The sequence below is a fragment of the Tasmannia lanceolata genome, unplaced genomic scaffold (genome assembly GCF_043159265.1).
Source record: "Tasmannia lanceolata isolate RefF3 unplaced genomic scaffold, GAP_Taslan_0.1 ptg000019l, whole genome shotgun sequence".
NCBI classification, from domain to species: domain Eukaryota; kingdom Viridiplantae; phylum Streptophyta; class Magnoliopsida; order Canellales; family Winteraceae; genus Tasmannia; species Tasmannia lanceolata.
This window is the reverse complement of record NW_027518696.1, coordinates 5,334,108-5,353,764: the sequence shown is the minus strand read 5'-3', so window position 1 is coordinate 5,353,764 and position 19,657 is coordinate 5,334,108. Positions and strand designations below refer to the sequence as shown.

General features: G+C 40.8%; 3 protein-coding genes across 4 annotated transcripts; all 3 read left to right on the top strand.

The window, feature by feature from the left end:
• The first annotated feature begins 4,198 nt into the window (after nucleotides 1-4,198).
• LOC143853351 (uncharacterized) lies at nucleotides 4,199-6,144 on the top strand. The gene is made up of 3 exons (XM_077363091.1): nucleotides 4,199-4,715; nucleotides 4,809-4,893; nucleotides 5,143-6,144. Exons 1-3 carry the CDS (start codon nucleotides 4,444-4,446, stop codon nucleotides 5,989-5,991), a joined length of 1,206 nt encoding a protein of 401 aa, XP_077219206.1. The 5' UTR covers nucleotides 4,199-4,443; the 3' UTR covers nucleotides 5,992-6,144.
• Nucleotides 6,145-9,310: 3,166 nt separating this feature from the next.
• LOC143852846 (F-box/LRR-repeat protein 3-like) lies at nucleotides 9,311-11,125 on the top strand. 2 transcript variants are annotated; one of them, XM_077362470.1, is made up of 5 exons: nucleotides 9,339-9,430; nucleotides 9,600-9,990; nucleotides 10,075-10,204; nucleotides 10,298-10,592; nucleotides 10,699-11,125. In XM_077362470.1, the coding sequence occupies exons 2-5, from the start codon at nucleotides 9,795-9,797 to the stop codon at nucleotides 10,963-10,965; spliced, it is 888 nt and encodes a 295-aa protein (XP_077218585.1). In that variant the 5' UTR covers nucleotides 9,339-9,430; nucleotides 9,600-9,794; the 3' UTR covers nucleotides 10,966-11,125. The 2 variants fall into 2 exon arrangements, with proteins under 2 accessions (XP_077218584.1, XP_077218585.1); XM_077362469.1 differs by having other exon boundaries at nucleotides 9,311-9,990.
• Nucleotides 11,126-16,113: 4,988 nt separating this feature from the next.
• On the top strand, nucleotides 16,114-18,529 carry LOC143853118 (uncharacterized). The gene is made up of 3 exons (XM_077362842.1): nucleotides 16,114-16,714; nucleotides 16,808-16,892; nucleotides 17,806-18,529. Exons 1-3 carry the CDS (start codon nucleotides 16,443-16,445, stop codon nucleotides 18,346-18,348), a joined length of 900 nt encoding a protein of 299 aa, XP_077218957.1. The 5' UTR covers nucleotides 16,114-16,442; the 3' UTR covers nucleotides 18,349-18,529.
• The last annotated feature ends 1,128 nt before the right edge of the window (nucleotides 18,530-19,657 follow it).

The window sequence follows — 19,657 nt, the reverse complement described above, 5'->3', positions numbered from 1 at the left end:
GGGGAAAAAGTATGATGAAGGATGCGGACGACGGTACTGAGACGACCATTTGTTCCAAACCTTCATCTTCCTCGTGAAATGCGAAAGGCACATGGGATGTCGGAAATAATGCAGCTAATGATTGGCAAAGGGCTTTGGGAAGCCGTGGGTCGCCGGGTCTGGGGGCCGTGTTGAGTGGCGGTGGCAGTGTGTAGCCGGAGATAGCGTTTGGGTTACTGTCTGGAGTTTGGGAGGTAAAAGATGGGTTTGATCGAGACGTAAGGTTGGGGCTAGAAGGACCGGGATTTAAGTTATGATAGTTGTTTTGGATTTCAGGTAGTTAGCTGGAGTGGTGACATGAAGTGGCTGGAGAGGTAGTGGTTCAAGAAAGAGGTAAGAATAGGGTTAGGTAGAAGGTAGGGTAGGATTAGGGATTTAGGGTTTGGTGGAAGTGAAGAGGAAGAACGTTATGGTGAACAATGGTGGTCTCTAGAGTTAGGTGGAAGAAAAGGTAGGGTTAGGGTTTTAGGTTCTGGTGAAGGTGAAGGTGAAGAGGAAGAAGTTAGGGTGAACAATGGTGGTCTCTAGGGTTAGACTAGGGTTTTTGGCTTGGTGCTTTAACGAGGATCCTCGGGACTGGCTGTGGCGCGAGGTGGAGGCCGCCGAAGATCGGATTCGATTGGTTGGTTATTGTACACGGTTAGGGGCGCACAATAGCTTCAAGCCTTTGAGCGGGATCTTTGAAAATCGAATTTGTCAATTAGAAAGCAGTGGAGAAGTCTGTGTGAAGTGGCAGGTCACACATATGACTTGACGGGGCCCACAAATATGGCACTTTTTGTTGGATTCGATTCAATTAAGAACATTGAGCAATGCAAAGGAAAGGAAGGGGGAATGGTGAAGGCACTCTAGGCTGCAGTAGTAGATGAAGAATTCGAAAGGAAAGTGAAATAGTTATTTGGCATGGTGGCAGCGCATGGAAGTGTGGACCTCATTGTAGCGGTTGACCCAGAAGATCACTTCTTTTGGGTTTTACTGGCCTAGGAGTATGCTCCTGGCCACCTTTAATTGATTTAGTAGGGACCCCTGGTCCCCAATATAATCTTCATAGTATCAATGAAATTGTTAATATTTTTAAAAAAAAGTCCCCTTATTTATTCATCTTAACCATCCAATTAATGGATGTTTAGCATTACAGAAAGGATTTTCTTTTTATTTATTAATAATTATGAAGCTTCCTACTCTATCAAGAAGAGCATACTTTTATTTCACTATAAATGGAATAGCTGACCACATGAGTCCATGATAGAATTAATATGTACTTTCCCTTTACATTTAGTGACTTCTCAAATTCATTGCAAAGGAAACCCACATTCAATTGTTACACGAATCTTTCTTCTTCTTTTTTTAAATTGACAAATATATGCATCGCAGCAAAAGTACAATAGGGGCCATTAGTCTCACAAGATTTACATAGAATTGCCCAAGAGCATTATTCTTGGCCCAAAAAACTAGGGCTGCAACTCGGGTCGGGCGGGTCGGGTTTTGGAGAACCCAACCCTACCCGAGAAATATCTCGGGTCGGGTCGGGTTTTTTTTCCCAGAAAACCCACGATTCCCAAACCCGGCCCTACCCATGATAAATCTCGGGTCGGGTCGGGTTTTTCACGTTGACACAATCTTTTAAGGAAAATTCTTATTTGGCAAGGCAACTCAACTCATAGAAGCAGAAATGACACTCACATTACACTTGAATCAAACAATGATGTAATTACACTCACATTACACTTGAACCAACTCAATTCATAGATGCAGAAATTACACTCACATACAATAACAGTGGGTGCGTGGGTTTTCACTTTTAACTTTTAACTAACAATAGAAAAAAATGTACATACTATAACTTATGTAACTCGGGTTGGGTCGGGCCCCTTCAAACCCGGCTCGACCCGAGATTCATGCGGGCTTTTGAATGCCCAACCCGGCTCGACCCGAAACCCATGAAACCTGAACCCAACCCAGGCTATTTTCGGGTCGGGTCGATGCGGGTCGGGTAAAACCCGGCTCAAGTTGCAGCCCTACAAAAAACCCATTACCCCTTACATTACCCAATAGCCTCAATTAAATCGAATCAAGTAAAATGTGTCATATTTGTGGGGCCCACCAAGTGAAGGTCTTGACCTGCCACATCACACTGACTTCTCCACCACAATCCAGCTGGCTAATTCGATTTTCCAAAATTCCAGTTGAAGGCCCAAAGCTATTGTGCGCCCCTAACCGTGCATGATAGCCAACCACCTAACATTATCATCCGATCCCGGCTGCTTCCACCTCGAACCACCAACAGACACCAGCGGTTCCCTATTATATCAAATCCTCCCACCATCCTTTAAATTTTGAAACATGTAAAAGACCACCATCGGACACCGGCGGCTCCCCATTAAAAACATATCAAAAAGTCAGGTTTTCACTTATGGTTTATGTCCTTTGCTGTCACCTTCTTCATCTCCGTCCCCAAACTCTTTATCATCCAGATCATGATCTTCTTTTAAGAAGACGAGTGCCCCTCCCATAGTACCCTCTAATTTTCGAGCTTCGTAAGGCTTTGACATCCCTTTTTTCCTTTTTCCAAGCTTTTTTATTTATGTTTACCGGCTCGATCCTTGTTTTTAATCTTCATGAAAGTCTTTCGGATGCACACATCATCAATGTGATCGTCACCCATAGCATTCATGGCGACGAGCTCGTCAATCATGCCACCACCCTTATGGAAGGATTCCAAGAGGCCCTTTGCGCTTCCATTCTCGTTTTTTATTCTTTCTTGTTTTTGATAACCTTTTTTTTAAACTTGGATCCACCCGCACTTCTTTTTAGGATACCCATGGCCCATTTGACTTTGGCTTCGAGCCCGGGCAAATTCGCACCATTTCTTTCACGCTATTTTTTCCTTTCCCCAGCTGTCACATTATCATTTTTCTTTCCTGAGCTAGCTTTTTTAATTTGAAATTTAAAATTCGAAAACACTTCACATTAGCTCGTTTGAGTTTTCGAGGACATGATCTTTTGTCATTTACTAACGTCGTCCATCCCAACATCCGCCGAGGTGCGATTGACCATTGGACCCTCCATGAGATCCACCAAAGCATCTTCTCGGCGATGAACCGCCGTTTCTGTAAAAAACGGCACTCCTTCCCCTTGAGCCTCCTCCTTCGGCAATGGATACAAGTTTTGAACCTCCAAACCTATCATAAAAAAAGAATCCAGAACTTGTAGTCGTAAAGAGGGTATTGACAATTTCCTTTTTGATGTATGAATTTTCGCCGCATAACTCATGCTCCGGCCATGACAAACAACTAGAGAGAAATTAGCACACAATATAGACGAATTTATTCTACTAGGTGGGATGGATACATTTGTGCACGTAACAAATCAGCATCATATTTCTATTCCGTCTAGTCTGTCCCAATTTGACCTCCCAACTAAAGATTTGGTGGTTACACTTGTTGACTCGTTCGCACAATACATGTGGCCTGACTAAATTGATCTGAACCGTTGGTTGGTGCCCTATTGGATCCATGTCATCCAACCACATTTATCATTCCTTCAATTTATCATTTTCATAATGTATAATTTTCAATGCCGTTGTAAATACAATTGGGTGATGTGGGTCCAGTGGGTACGTGGCTAGGTTTGGTGACATGAATACAATCTGGTACCGTCCCTAATAGGCCTTTGTTTGGATCGAATTTTCTGGAAAAAGTTTTGAAAAGAAACAGTTTTAGAGGAATGCTAAACTCAGGAGCACCCTTGCACAAAAGGCCTGAAAGAGTGTCCCCATTGGCTTTTGGTCCCCAAAGTGCATTTAATGCTCTTTGGAAAGGGCGCCCTTGAGCTTATCAAACCACATATTGTTAAAATTTCCTACTTTTATTACACACTATACGTTGAACAAACCCAATTAAATTTTGCCTAGATAGACCTTCACTTCAGTTAGAGAATGGTTGTATCTCTCTATATTAAACATACTTATATCTTTTTCCCCCTCTACATTGTGATGAATCAATCTATTTGCAAATTGTAAAACTAGAATGCTGTTTTTGCAAATAAAGCAAAGTAAAAGACTTCTTTTTGCCGAAACCAGTGAAAAAATGAGTGGCATTGCCATTAGTGAGTTCTGTCACGAGTGGGTCCGAAGAGAGAGATACGAGTCCACCACCATAACTGGGTCAAACGGTTGAGATCAAGAGATAAAAACTCAAAATTGGGAAGCTTGGGAAGAATCTTCAGTTACCTGAAAGTTCTCAACAACCAAGTAGATAATATACCGTGTAGCCAATCCCGCAAAGTCATCAACTTCCTACTGTGATCAGATACTCCAAAAAGCTATAAACCCACATCTCCCTTTTTTTTCTTCCTCAACCAAATCAAAACAACTCACAAAATCCAAAACCCAAGTCTCAAAATATGGAAGGAGTGCAGATAGAGAAGAAAGGGAATCTGACTGAGCTGAAACTTGGTGGAATTGGAGGATTTCTTCTTGTTGGTGGAGCTTTAGCAGCTACTGCTTTGTTAGCTGCTTTCAAAAACCGAAGAAGTAAAAAAAGATCCAGAGAGAAATCTATCAAAGACCCATCAAAAAAATTATCAGAGGAAGCACTCGACTGTAAGAAAGAATATGTAGAAGGCCTTCGGTCTGTCATTCAAAATCCATCTCTATCTGTTGATAGAAATCAATGGTATATGCATAAAATGGAAGAAGAGGGGGTTGATGAATTCATTTCTCTTTCTTTTATTTGATACTTTTGACTGATGGGTGCTTGAATTTGCAGTGAGGAGGATATTTCTGAAGCATCGGTAATCTGTTCTACCCAGATTAGTCCTGGTGGGTTAGGGCCAATTGAGAGTATGATCTTGGTAATCTTATTTTTCTCTATTAATTATATGTCTGATCTTTTTCTTTTTCTCATCAACGGACACAAACTCTTATTTCTCAAGCTTAAGCTGTTAGAGTTGGTGTTATTTATAATTATTTAAACTTCAACAGTACCCAGTATTATTTCCTGTTCACTTTGTTCTATGCTAGTAGTATATTGGCGAAATTTTGATTCACTGAGTCAACTTAGCAATGTCCTAGTTTTAAAACTATTTTGCGAATTTCTCTAGGAAAAGGAATCCAGTTCGGAAATTAAAGGCGAAAAAGTTGCAATTGAAGAGAAGATCAAGAACGTGGAAAATGAAACTATCCAAGAAGGAGGACAAAAGGATGAGAAACAAGATCGACAAAAAAAGGAAGAAGAAGAAGAAGAAAGTGATAGTGAAATGGTTGAAGAGAGAGAAGAAGAAGGTTCGGATGGAACGGAATTTTCCTTCATGGAATCAAACACCGAGGCAATTTGGCCTTATGGGTCAATGGAAGAAATATTCTTTATGGAGTTGATGAATGATGAGATAAAGATTACAGAAAAGATAAGTGGAAAAGAAGCTGAAAAGTCTCTTCTCCATGAAAAAGAAGAAGAAGAAGGGGAGACTAAAGAGGAGATAGTAAAAGAAAAGGAAGAAATGGGTAGGTCTGAAATTGGTGGGGAGAAGGCAATGGACTTTATTGTAAAGATTACAGAAAAGATAAGTGGAAAAAAAGCTGAAAAGTCTCTTCTCCATGAAGAAGAAGAAGAAGAAGAAGGGGAGATTATAGAGGAGATAGTAAAAGAAAAGGAAGAAATGGGTAGGTCTGAAATTGGTGGGGAGAAGGCAATGGACTTTATTGTAAAGATTACAGAAAAGATAAGTGGAAAAGAAGCTGAAAAGTCTCTTCTCCATGAAGAAGAAGAAGAAGAAGAAGAAGAAGGGGAGATTATAGAGGAGATAGTAAAAGAAAAGGAAGAAATGGGTAGGTCTGAAATTGGTGGGGAGAAGGCAATGGACTTTATTGTAAAGGTGCGAAATTCATCTTTGCATTGGAAGTTTTTACTAGTCTCAACTTTGGTGGGACTGCTGCTACTTTTGTTCATTTAACTTTTCGCTTAATCTTTTCATGTTTTTTATGATTCTCCTTTTTCTTCCAATTGAGTGCTGCCTCTGGCTGTAAGTTGAAGCTCCCAACGTCTTCTGTCTGTTTATCAAATGGGTTTTAGAGGAGAATAAAATCGGGCTCTCGGGCTGGCTCTCTCTCTCTCTCTCTCTCTCTCTCTCTCTCTCTCTCTCTCTCTCTCTCTCTCTCTCTCTCTCTCTCTCTCTCTCTCTCTCTCTCTCTAGCATATATATCATAGATAAATAGACGCAGATATTTTTGTCCTAAAAATGGATCATTCGAGTACATGGAGAGTTACAAGAGTGTCACCGGACGTGCCTTCCTAGCAGCACACTTTCTGTAAAGACCAATGCGAGGAAGAACCACCCCCTGTTAGGGATGTTCTAACAACCCTCCCTCTTCAGCTATATGTTAATAACAATTTTTCTGATGAATAACATAGCCTATTCTGGACAAATGGCAATACTAAAAGAGCTGTTTGGGACAACCTTGAGGAAAGTGAGTCTGGATGTGTTTGGGCTGTTTGGGCTGAAGCCTGTAATGAAATTATGACATACCACTTGAAAGAACTTTCATCCCTTTTGCTGCTTTACATTCACAAGAAAATTGGAGCTAAAGATTGGATGCCTAGATTAGTATAACTAATCATTAACTTACCTCAAATGAAACATCAAAACAAATAGACAGGCAAATTATATTTCAACACCCTTTTCCAGCCATCTCCCTTCTCTTTTTCTTTTCCTAATAACAAGATAAAGACGGAAAAGGTAGTGGAAATGCTGGGAAAGAGCATGTAAATATCATTTTCCAAATACAAACACGTAAGAGCATTATTTGGCAACCATGAAAATATAGGAGATGGGAGGAGGGGGAAAAGGACACTTAAGAAGGCAGGATTGGAGAGAGCATGAGAAACCTCTAAAAAGAGTGGAAAAAATACTACTTAAATTGGGGTTTTTCCTCTTTTTTAGGGGCTTTTTATGTTCACTTACCTCCAACCTCCCAAGTATCTCCCTTTCCTACGCATCTCTCATAGGTGGCCCCACAAATATTCCATGAAATATTTTTTCATGGTTGCCAAACATGCCCTAAACAACATCCAACAGGGATAGCAAGAAAAAAAAAGCATAGGTGAATAAAAGAACGGGGAGAGAAGGAGATGGGAATGTATGAGAGGAGTTGACTATATTTTCACAGCAACAAAGATCCTTTACAAATGTACCAGTAACAGAGGCTATTGGAACCAAAATTCCTTCACTACTCTCTCCTATATACAACCAAAATTCCTTCCCTTGGCAAATAGAGCCCGGCTCGATCCTTGTTTTTAATCTTCATGAAAGTCTTTCAGGTGCACACATCATCAATGAGATCGTCACCCATAGCATTCATGGCGACAAGCTCGTCAATCATGCCACTACCCTTATGGAAGGATTCCAAGAGGCCCTTTGCGCTTCCATTCTCGTTTTTTATCCTTTCTTGTCTTTGATAACCTTTTTTTTTAACATGGATCAACCCACACTTCTTTTTAGGATACCCATGGCCCATTTGACTTTGGCTTCGAGCCCGGGCAAATTCGCACCATTTCTTTCACGCCATTTTTTCCTTTCCCCAGCTGTCACATTTTCATTTTTCTTTTCTGAGCTAGCTTTTTGAATTTGAAATTTAAAATTCGAAAACACTTCACATTGGACCGTTTGAGCTTTCGAGGACATGATCTTTTGTCGTTTACTAACGTCGTCCATCCCAACATCCGCCGAGGTGCGATTGACCGTTGGACCCTCCCTGGGATCCACCAAAGCATCTTCTCGGCGATGAACTGCCGTTTCTGTCAAAAACGGCACTCCTTCCCCTTGAGCCTCCTCCATTGGCAATGGATAGAGGTTTTGAACCTCCAAACCTATCATAAAAAAAGAATCCAGAACTCGTAGTCGTAAAGAGGTATTGACAATTTCCTTTTTGATGTATGGATTTTCGCCGAAGCATAGCTCATGCCCCAGGCATGACAAACAACTAGAGAGAAATTAGCACACAATATAAACGAATTTATTCTACTAGGTAGGATACATTTGTGCACGTAACAAATCGGCATCATATTTCTATTCCGTCCTAGTTCTGGCATTCACCAAGTTCTAGTCTGTCCCAATTTGACCTCCCAACTCTTTAAACTCAACTGGTTAATGAGAAAAAAAAAATGACTAGTTCAATTCTTAGTTCGCCCAAGTTCACCCAGATTTACTCTCGACCGAGTTCTCCATCCGAGTCATAATTTTTAAACACTCGTCCATTTTGCAAAAAAATGCACCGTCCGGAGGAATATTTTAATCAGTGGCTTGCAAAAAAGGCCTGAAAGAGTGTCCCCATTGGCTTTTGGTCCTCAAAGTGCATTTAATGCTCTTTGGAAAGGGCGCCCTTGAGCTTATCAAACCTCATATTGTTAAAATTTCCTACTTTTATTACACACTATACGTTGAACAAACCCAATTAAATTTTGCCTAGATAGACCTTCACTTCAGTTAGAGAATGGTTGTATCTCTCTATATTAACCATACTTATATCTTTTTTCCCCTCTACATTGTACAAAGAATAAATTTTCTCGAAAAAATTTTCTTTCAGAAATGTTTTTCTCGTTATGGTGATGGAAGGCTGGGAAATTTTTCTCTTGCAAGTCCCATATTTTAAATGTGGAAACTATTGGAGGATAAGCATGCATAATGATCCCCCAAGCAGCCCTCTTAATGTCACCGTGTGACCCTATATATTTTCTTGTTTGTCATTTTATCAAAGTGATAAATGATTAAAATACATGGTTGTGTAACTGCTAAAACAGGTCCTACCATCTCTCTTGCAAATTAAACTCTCACACAGATACAAACAAGGGATTTTTGCAAAATACCCGCCGTGGATTGTTTTTGAATTATAAAAAGACTAAAATGTCCTTATACGTGAAAAGACAAATATTATTTTGTAAAAAGATCAAAATACCTATGATAGTCAATGATATGTTATGAGTCAAGGGTGTGAAATATCATCTCTATATATTCTTAGCATTCTTGGCCCATGCAATGCATGGGTGTAAAAACAATGGGCCCACCCTATTAAAGAAAGAGGTTTAAAATGGTGGGCCCCGGCTTATACATGAGCTTGGGTGGAGATCGTGAGACCTAACCCAATAAAACATGAGGTAAAATGGTGGGCCCCATCCATTGCATGGGTTTGAGTTGAGTTGGTTGGACGCACCCTATCGAAACATATTACATAGCATCACGGTTATTTTGGCCAAACTCACCGTGTTTGGTGATTGGGACTGTTGATCTAATGAATTATCACTGGTAACCCAGTAGGTCCCGGTCCCATACCGGAGGAAGACCTCATCCTCAAGATTGAGGAGTGCAAAGAATCAATGGGTTAAAGACATCTTAAAAGGTAGTCTTTTTCATCACGCTTGATTGAGGGTCTAGCTCATGAGGTTGGGACCAGGGGCAATGGGTCAGATTTATGTTTGTCGGCAAGATTTACCGGACTGAATGATGTCCATGCTGAACAATGAACATTCCCTCATATTTCTAATGACATTGTTAATCTGATGTTGAAGGAGCTTGCTTCACCTTTCGTGTTGAAACTTAAGGACTTGAAGTTCTTGAAATCCATAAGACTCGATGGGATTCGAGTTTCCACCTCAGCCCTACAGATAATTGGTCTCAAATGCAAGAACTTAGTTGAAATTGGGCTAAGCAGGTGCACAGGAGTGACCGATGAAGGCGTTTCTGTGCTGGTATCAAGCAATCTGATGACCCTGGATCTCACATGCTGCAATATGCTCACGGACAACGCCATTTTGGCTATTGCAAACTCTTGTAAAAAACTTGTATGCCTCAGGTTGGAGTCTTGCTCTTTAATCACAGAAGAGGGCTTTGATAGGCTTGGAAGTTGTTGTCCCTCTTTGCAGGAGCTTGATCTCACTGATTGCAATGTAAATGACGCAGGTAACTCAAAATTCACTTAAAATGAGGTTAAATTTGAGGATAGATGTGTTTTCTTAACTACATAAAAATCCCACCCATGTGTAGGGTTGAAGTGTTTATCAAGATGCTCTGAACTGCTGGATTTGAAACTAGGCCTTTGCGCTGACATAACTCACAAGGGACTATTTCATATTGGATCAAACTGCAAAAAACTACAACAACTCGATCTATACCAGTAAAAAACATATCTGATTTTATCTTTTTCCCCATTTGTACTATTTCCTAATTGTAATGGGGTTTTGAATATGTTGGGTGTGTTACATTACAGCTGCTCAGGGATCAGTGATGAGGGTTTAGCTGCGCTAGCAAGGGGCTGCAGGAAGCTGAAAAAACTGAACTTATGCTACTGTATACAGATAAGTGACCAAGGATTGAAGCATCTAAGCTCATTGGAAGAGCTTTCAGACCTCGAATTACGGAGGCTGGTGAAGATTACTAGCAATGGAGTGACTGCAATTGCCATTGGATGTAAGAGTCTAGTGGAATTGGACATTAAACGGTGTTACTCAATCGACGACATGGGCTTATGGGCTCTCGCCCAATATGCAAAGAACCTCAGACAGGTTTCAATTCACTCTCTTCTCGGTTTTTTTTTTTTTTTTTTTTTTTTAAATGAATTCAAAGGTCTAATCTAAGGTCTTATTTTTTACTCTACTCTTTGATTCATAGATAAATATCTCTTACTGCCCGGTTTCTGATGCGGGTCTGCGGATTTTGGTCGGAAACTTGAAGTGCCTACAAGATACAAAGCTAGTGCATCTGACTCGCGTATCGTTGGAGGGGTTTGAACTTACATTGAGATCTTGCTCTGATAGGCTCAAGAAGGTGAAATTGCTTACTAGTTTGAAGTATTTGCTCTCTTTGGAACTGCTTCAGATGCTGCAAGCCAGGGGCTGCACCTTAAGATGGGTTGACAAGCCTCTTGTTTTGGTGTGAATGGGAAGAATCTTCCCTATGTGTAAGTATAACTTGTGTGATTGCTACTCTAATAACTTGTGTGATGCTTGTAATTAAAGTTCTACTGTACGCTCCAAGAAATTTGAAAGGCTGATGGAGGCTTTTTGAAGAATCAAAAGATTATGGTTTATGTGATCAATACCATTCATTTGATGGGCCATGATAAAAAAGTACCCTTGTTAGATAAGAAACTTCCATTCATTTGATGGGCATGATAAAAAAGTACCCTTGTTAGATAAGAAACTTCCATTCATTTGATGGGCATGATAAAAAAGTACCCTTGTTAGATAAGAAACTTAAACTTTATCGAAGATAGAGGACCCATTGAGAGTCGGAAGGGAGAAAAAAAGGGCGATTTTTTCTTCCCCCCCCCCCCCCCCCCCCCCCCAAGGTCAATGGAAACCCTATGGAGGGAGGCTCTCTCTCTCTCTCTCTCTCTCTCTCTCTCTCTCTCTCTCTCTCTCTCTCTCTCTCCTTTTAGTGTTTTTCCCCTCTCTCGCTGGTCCCCCTCTCCTCTCTCCCTCTCTCTCTCCCTCTCTCCTTTCCTGATCTCTCTCCCCTATCTTTTTGTCTTTCATTTTTCTGATCTCTTCCTGATCTTTCTCTTTCTGCTTTTTTTGTTCCCCCCTCTTTCTATCTCTTTTGCCTCTCTTTCTCTTAGATTTAACTCTTCTACTTTCTTATCTCTCATTTGATGGGCAAGGGAGGTGTTTGTGGCCGGATGATGCCCGGACTTGGGCATGTCCCGCAGGGGATGCAACAATGGTGGTTGAAGGTGCGGAATGGCTGGATCTGGATCCGAGTGGGCTGGTTTAGTGGGAAAATGATCGGAACTGAGTAGGGTGGATGGAGAAAGTGGGCTGGTGAGTCGAAAGTGGTGGACGTGGCAGGAGTATGAAAAAAGGTGTCCAGATTCAGGGGAAAAAAAAGGAAGAGGTTGGATGTGGAGGTGATGGTGGGGAAAAAGTATGATGAAGGATGCGGACGACGGTACTGAGACGACCATTTGTTCCAAACCTTCATCTTCCTCGTGAAATGCGAAAGGCACATGGGATGTCGGAAATAATGCAGCTAATGATTGGCAAAGGGCTTTGGGAAGCCGTGGGTCGCCGGGTCTGGGGGCCGTGTTGAGTGGCGGTGGCAGTGTGTAGCCGGAGATAGCGTTTGGGTTACTGTCTGGAGTTTGGGAGGTAAAAGATGGGTTTGATCGAGACGTAAGGTTGGGGCTAGAAGGACCGGGATTTAGGTTATGATAGTTGTTTTGGATTTCAGGTAGTTAGCTGGAGTGGTGACATGTAGTGGCTGGAGAGGTAGTGGTTCAAGAAAGAGGTAAGAATAGGGTTAGGTAGAAGGTAGGGTAGGATTAGGGATTTAGGGTTTGGTGGAAGTGAAGAGGAAGAACGTTATGGTGAACAATGGTGGTCTCTAGAGTTAGGTGGAAGAAAAGGTAGGGTTAGGGTTTTAGGTTCTGGTGAAGGTGAAGGTGAAGAGGAAGAAGTTAGGGTGAACAATGGTGGTCTCTAGGGTTAGACTAGGGTTTTTTGGCTTGGTGCTTTAACGAGGATCCTCGGGACTGGCTGTGGCGCGAGGTGGAGGCCGCCGAAGATCGGATTCGATTGGTTGGTTATTGTGCACGGTTAGGGGCGCACAATAGCTTCAAGCCTTTGAGCGGGATCTTTGAAAATCGAATTTGTCAATTAGAAAGCAGTGGAGAAGTCTGTGTGAAGTGGCAGGTCACACATATGACTTGACGGGGCCCACAAATATGGCACTTTTTGTTGGATTCGATTCAATTAAGAACATTGAGCAATGCAAAGGAAAGGAAGGGGGAATGGTGAAGGCACTCTAGGCTGCAGTAGTAGATGAAGAATTCGAAAGGAAAGTGAAATAGTTATTTGGCATGGTGGCAGCGCATGGAAGTGTGGACCTCATTGTAGCGGTTGACCCAGAAGATCAATTCTTTTGGGTTTTACTGGCCTAGGAGTACGCTCCTGGCCACCTTTAATTGATTTAGTAGGGACCCCTGGTCCCCAATATAATCTTCATAGTATCAATGAAATTGTTAATTTTTTTTAAAAAAAAGTCCCCTTATTTATTCATCTTAACCATCCAATTAATGGATGTTTAGCATTACAGCAAGGATTTTCTTTTTATTTATTAATAATTATGAAGCTTCCTACTCTATCAAGAAGAGCATACTTTTATTTCACTATAAATGGAATAGCTGACCACATGAGTCCATGATAGAATTAATATGTACTTTCCCTTTACATTTAGTGACTTCTCAAATTCATTGCAAAGGAAACCCACATTCAATTGTTACACGAATCTTTCTTCTTCTTTTTTTAAATTGACAAATATATGCATCGCAGCAAAAGTACAATAGGGGCCATTAGTCTCACAAGATTTACATAGAATTGCCCAAGAGCATTTTCCTTGGCCCAAAAAACTAGGGCTGCAACTCGGGTCGGGCGGGTCGGGTTTTGGAGAACCCAACCCTACCCGAGAAATATCTCGGGTCGGGTCGGGTCGGGTCGGGTTTTTTTTTCCAGAAAACCCACGATTCCCAAACCCGGCCCTATCCATGATAAATCTCGGGTCGGGTCGGGTTTTTTCACGTTGACACAATCTTTTAAGGAAAATTCTTATTTGGCAAGGCAACTCAACTCATAGAAGCAGAAATTACACTCACATTACACTTGAATCAAACAATGATGTAATTACACTCACATTACACTTGAACCAACTCAATTCATAGATGCAGAAATTACACTCACATACAATAACAGTGGGTGCGTGGGTTTTCACTTTTAACTTTTAACTAACAATAGAAAAAAATGTACATACTATAACTTATGTAACTCGGGTCGGGTCGGGCCCCTTCAAACCCGGCTCGACCCGAGATTCATGCGGGCTTTTGAATGCCCAACCCGGCTCGACCCGAAACCCATGAAACCTGAACCCAACCCAGGCTATTTTCGGGTCGGGTCGATGCGGGTCGGGTAAAACCCGGCTCAAGTTGCAGCCCTACAAAAAACCCATTACCCCTTACATTACCCAATAGCCTCAATTAAATCGAATCAAGTAAAATGTGTCATATTTGTGGGGCCCACCAAGTGAAGGTCTTGACCTGCCACATCACACTGACTTCTCCACCACAATCCAGCTGGCTAATTCGATTTTCCAAAATTCCAGTTGAAGGCCCAGAGCTATTGTGCGCCCCTAACCGTGCATGATAGCCAACCACCTAACATTATCATCCGATCCCGGCTGCTTCCACCTCGAACCACCAACAGACACCAGCGGTTCCCTATTATATCAAATCCTCCCACCATCCTTTAAATTTTGAAACATGTAAAAGACCACCATCGGACACCGGCGGCTCCCCATTAAAAACATATCAAAAAGTCAGGTTTTCACTTATGGTTTATGTCCTTTGCTGTCACCTTCTTCATCTCCGTCCCCAAACTCTTTATCATCCAGATCATGATCTTCTTTTAAGAAGACGAGTGCCCCTCCCATAGTACCCTCTAATTTTCGAGCTTCGTAAGGCTTTGACATCCCTTTTTTCCTTTTTCTAAGCTTTTTTATTTATGTTTACCGGCTCGATCCTTGTTTTTAATCTTCATGAAAGTCTTTCGGGTGCACACATCATCAATGTGATCGTCACCCATAGCATTCATGGCGACGAGCTCGTCAATCATGCCACCACCCTTATGGAAGGATTCCAAGAGGCCCTTTGCGCTTCCATTCTCGTTTTTATTCTTTCTTGTCTTTGATAACCTTTTTTTTAAACTTGGATCCACCCGCACTTCTTTTTAGGATACCCATGGCCCATTTGACTTTGGCTTCGAGCCCGGGCAAATTCGCACCATTTCTTTCACGCTATTTTTTCCTTTCCCCAGCTGTCACATTATCGTTTTTCTTTCCTGAGCTAGCTTTTTTAATTCGAAATTTAAAATTCGAAAACACTTCACATTAGCTCGTTTGAGTTTTCGAGGACATGATCTTTTGTCATTTACTAACGTCGTCCATCCCAACATCCGCCGAGGTGCGATTGACCATTGGACCCTCCATGAGATCCACCAAAGCATCTTCTCGGCGATGAACCGCCGTTTCTGTAAAAAACGGCACTCCTTCCCCTTGAGCCTCCTCCTTCGGCAATGGATACAAGTTTTGAACCTCCAAACCTATCATAAAAAAAGAATCCAGAACTTGTAGTCGTAAAGAGGGTATTGACAATTTCCTTTTTGATGTATGAATTTTCGCCGCATAACTCATGCTCCGGCCATGACAAACAACTAGAGAGAAATTAGCACACAATATAAACGAATTTATTCTACTAGGTGGGATGGATACATTTGTGCACGTAACAAATCAGCATCATATTTCTATTCCGTCCTAGTTCTGGCATTCACCGAGTTCTAGTCTGTCCCAATTTGACCTCCCAACTAAAGAGTTAATTAGATAAGCAGGTTTGGTGGTTACACTTGTTGACTCGTTCGCACAATACATGTGGCCTGACTAAATTGATCTGAACCGTTGGTTGGTGCCCTATTGGATCCATGTCATCCAACCACATTTATCATTCCTTCAATTTATCATTTTCATAATGTATAATTTTCAATGCCGTTGTAAATACAATTGGGTGATGTGGGTCCAGTGGGTACGTGGCTAGGTTTGGTGACATGAATACAATCTGGTACCGTCCCTAATAGGCCTTTGTTTGGATCGAATTTTCTGGAAAAAGTTTTGAAAAGAAACAGTTTTAGAGGAATGCTAAACTCAGGAGCACCCTTGCACAAAAGGCCTGAAAGAGTGTCCCCATTGGCTTTTGGTCCCCAAAGTGCATTTAATGCTCTTTGGAAAGGGCGCCCTTGAGCTTATCAAACCTCATATTGTTAAAATTTCCTACTTTTATTACACACTATACGTTGAACAAAACCCAATTAAATTTTGCCTAGATAGACCTTCATTTCAGTTAGAGAATGGTTGTATCTCTCTATATTAACCATACTTATATCTTTTTTCCCCTCTACATTGTGATGAATCAATCTATTTGCAAATTGTAAAACTAGAATGCTGTTTCTGCAAATAAAGCAAAATAAAAGACTTCTTTTTGCCGAAACCAGTGAAAAAATGAGTGGCATTGCCATTAGTGAGTTCGTGTCACAAGTGGGTCGGAAGAGAGAGATACGAATCCACCACCATAACTGGGTCAAACGGTTGAGATCAAGAGATAAAAACTCAAAATTGGGAAGCTTGGAAATAATCTCCAGTTACCTGAAAGTTCTCAACAACCAAGTAGATAATATACCGTGTAGCCAATCCCGCAAAGTCATCCACTTCCTACTGTGATCGGATACTCCAAAAAGCTATAAACCCACATCCCCTTTTTTTTTCTTCCTCAACCAAATCAAAACAACTCACAAAATCCAAAACCCAAGTCCCAAAATATGGAAGCAGTACAGATAGAGAAGAAATGGAATCTGATTGAGCTGAAACTTGGTGGAATTGGAGGATTTCTTCTTGTTGGTGGAGCTTTAGCAGCTACTGCTTTGTTAGCTGCTTTCAAAAACCGAAGAAGTAAAAAAAGATCCAGAGAGAAATCTATCAAAGACCCATCAAAAAAATTATCGGAGGAAGCACTCGACTGTAAGAAAGAATATGTAGAAGGCCTTCGGTCTCTCATTCAAAATCCATCTCTATCTGTTGATAGAAATCAATGGTATATGCATAAAATGGCAGAAGAGGGGGTTGATGAATTCATTTCTCTTTCTTTTATTTGATACTTTTGACTGATGGGTGCTTGAATTTGCAGTGAGGAGGATATTTCTGAAGCATCGGTAATCTGTTCTACCCAGATTAGTCCTGGTGGGTTAGGGCCAATTGAGAGTATGATCTTGGTAATCTTATTTTCCTCTATTAATTATATGTCTGATCTTTTTCTATTCTCCTCTTTTTTTCTGAAAACAAGAAGGGGCATAGAGTTGGGAACCAACTTTCCCGAGTTAGACTCAGTCAACTCACTATGTTGGTTGTAGTCCTTAACTCGTACATGTGAAATAATCGATTACTCCAATAGCTATTTCATTTATCGTTTGGAATTGTGGCAGCAGATTGAAAAAGATTATTGTGATTATTGGACTCTAATGAGTTGACTGAGACCAATAATCACATGTGAAATTGAGTCCAATAATCAGTCGGATGCCACAATCCCAAACAAACAGGGCCTTAAGATTATCACAACCTATTGTGAGTGCCAAACCGATTATTAGACTCAAATGTATTTTTTAGTCTAATAATTAGTTTGGCACTTACAATGAGTTGACATTATCTTAAAGGAACATGGTCTTGAATTATGAGTGTGTTATTTATAATTATTTATGCCCCTCACATGTGGCAGGCCCCTCTATCTTGGGTTGGCAGTACTTAATATCAAAGAGATGTTGGGTTTCGAACTCAGGATTTATTGGGAAACAATAGCTCGGGAAAATCCCTTTTTCTGTTGTTAGCGCACAGAACTGAATCAAGAATTCTCTATTTTCATCATCAATTGAACCTTCGCAGGATTCTATTTTCTCATAAATCACATCAACGCTCACGTTTTTTCTTTTTCTCATCAACGGACACAAACTCTTATTTCTCAAGCTTAAGCTGTTAGAGTTGGTGTTATTTATAATTATTTAAACTTCAACAGTACCCAGTATTATTTCCTGTTCAGTTTGTTCTATGCTAGTAGTATATTGGCGAAATTTTGATTCACTGAGTCAACTTAGCAATGTCCTAGTTTTAAAACTATTTTGCGATTTTCTCTAGGAAAAGGAATCCAGTTCGGAAATTAAAGGCGAAGAAGTTGCAATTGAAGAGAAGATCAAGAACGTGGAAAATGAAACTATCCAAGGAGGACAAAAGGATGAGAAACAAGATCGACAAAAAAAGGAAGAAGAAGAAGAAGAAAGTGATGGTGAAATGGTTGAAGAGAGAGAAGAAGAAGGTTTGGATGGAACGGGAGTTTCCTCCATGGAATCAAAAGCCGAGGCAATTTGGCCTTCTGAGTCAATAGAAGAAATATTCTTTACGGAGTTGATGAATGATGAGATAAAGATTACAGAAAAGATAAGTGGAAAAGAAGCTGAAAAGTCTCTTCTCCATGAAGAAGAAGAAGAAGAAGGGGAGATTATAGAGGAGAAAGTAAAAGAAAAGGAAGAAATGGGTAGGTCTGAAATTGGTGGGGAGAAGGCAATGGACTTTATTGTAAAGATTACAGAAAAGATAAGTGGAAAAGAAGCTGAAAAGTCTCTTCTCCATATGAAGAAGAAGAAGAAGAAGAAGACGAAGAAGAAGAAGGGGAGATTATAGAGGAGATAGTAAAAGAAAAGGAAGAAATGGGTAGGTCTGAAATTGGTGGGGAGAAGGCAATGGACTTTATTGTAAAGGTGAGAAATTCATCTTTGCATTGGAAGTTTTTACTAGTCTCAACTTTGGTGGGACTGCTGCTACTTTTGTTCAGTTATCTTTTCGCTAAATCTTTTCATGTTTTTTATTAGGGCGATGATATTGTCACCCCCCCTAAATTACGCATTCGCTCCCCTTTTGGCTTGATTTGACGTCAAAAAGCATTAATAAGGGGGGCGAATGCGTACGCAGGGGGGGTGGCAATATCATCGCCCTTTTTATTATTCTCCTTTTTCTTCCAATTGAGTGCTGCCTCTGGCTGTAAGTTGAAGCTCCCAACGTCTTCTGTCTGTTTATCAAATGGGTTTTGGAGGAGAATAAAATCGGGCTCTCGGGCTCTCTCTCTCTCTCTCTCTCTCTCTCTATAGCATATATATCATAGATAAATAGACGCAGATATTTTTGTCCTAAAAATGGATCATTCGAGTACAGGGAGAGTTACAAGAGTGTCACCGGACGTGCCTTCCTAGCAGCACACTTTCTGTAAAGACCAATGCGAGGAAGAACCACCCCCTGTTAGGGATGTTCTAACAACCCTCCCTCTTCAGCTATATGTTAATAACAATTTTTCTGATGAAAAACATAGCCTATTCTGGACAAATGGCAATACTAAAAGAGCTGTTTGGGACAACCTTGAGGAAAGTGAGTCTGGATGTGTTTGGGCTGAAACCTGTAATGAAATTATGACATACCACTTGAAAGAACTTTCATCCATCCCTTTTGCTGCTTTACATTCACAAGAAAATTGGAGCTAAAGATTGGATGCCTAGATTAGTATAACTAATCATTAACTTACCTCAAATGAAACATCAAAACAAATAGACAGGCAAATTATATTTCAACCCCCTTTTCCAGCCATCTCCCTTCTCCTTTTCTTTTCCTAATAACAAGATAAAGACGGAAAAGGTAGTGGAAATGCTGGGAAAGAGCATGTAAATATCATTTTCCAAATACAAACACCTAAGAGCATTATTTGGCAACCATGAAAATAGAGGAGATGGGAGGAGGGGGAAAAGGACACTTAAGAAGGCAGGATTGGAGAGAGCATGAGAAACCTCTAAAAAGGGTGGAAAAAATACTACTTAAATTGTGTTTTTTCCTCTTTTTTAGGGGCTTTTTATGTTCACTTACCTCCAGCCTCCCAAGTATCTCCCTTTCCTACGCATCTCTCATAGGTGGCCCCACAAATATTCCATGAAATATTTTTTCATGG

Excerpts from the sequence above, each read along its gene's own strand:
- LOC143853351 (XM_077363091.1), top strand. The coding sequence starts at position 4,444 with ATGGAAGGAGTGCAGATAGAGAAGAAAGGGAATCTGACTGAGCTGAAA. Across the intron at positions 4,716-4,808 it reads TCTGTTGATAGAAATCAATG|TGAGGAGGATATTTCTGAAG; the intron begins GTATATGCATAA and ends TTGAATTTGCAG. Across the intron at positions 4,894-5,142 it reads CAATTGAGAGTATGATCTTG|GAAAAGGAATCCAGTTCGGA; the intron begins GTAATCTTATTT and ends GAATTTCTCTAG.
- LOC143852846 (XM_077362469.1), top strand. The coding sequence starts at position 9,591 with ATGTTGAAGGAGCTTGCTTCACCTTTCGTGTTGAAACTTAAGGACTTG. Across the intron at positions 9,991-10,074 it reads TTGCAATGTAAATGACGCAG|GGTTGAAGTGTTTATCAAGA; the intron begins GTAACTCAAAAT and ends ACCCATGTGTAG. Across the intron at positions 10,593-10,698 it reads ATGCAAAGAACCTCAGACAG|ATAAATATCTCTTACTGCCC; the intron begins GTTTCAATTCAC and ends TTTGATTCATAG.
- LOC143853118 (XM_077362842.1), top strand. The coding sequence starts at position 16,443 with ATGGAAGCAGTACAGATAGAGAAGAAATGGAATCTGATTGAGCTGAAA. Across the intron at positions 16,715-16,807 it reads TCTGTTGATAGAAATCAATG|TGAGGAGGATATTTCTGAAG; the intron begins GTATATGCATAA and ends TTGAATTTGCAG. Across the intron at positions 16,893-17,805 it reads CAATTGAGAGTATGATCTTG|GAAAAGGAATCCAGTTCGGA; the intron begins GTAATCTTATTT and ends GATTTTCTCTAG.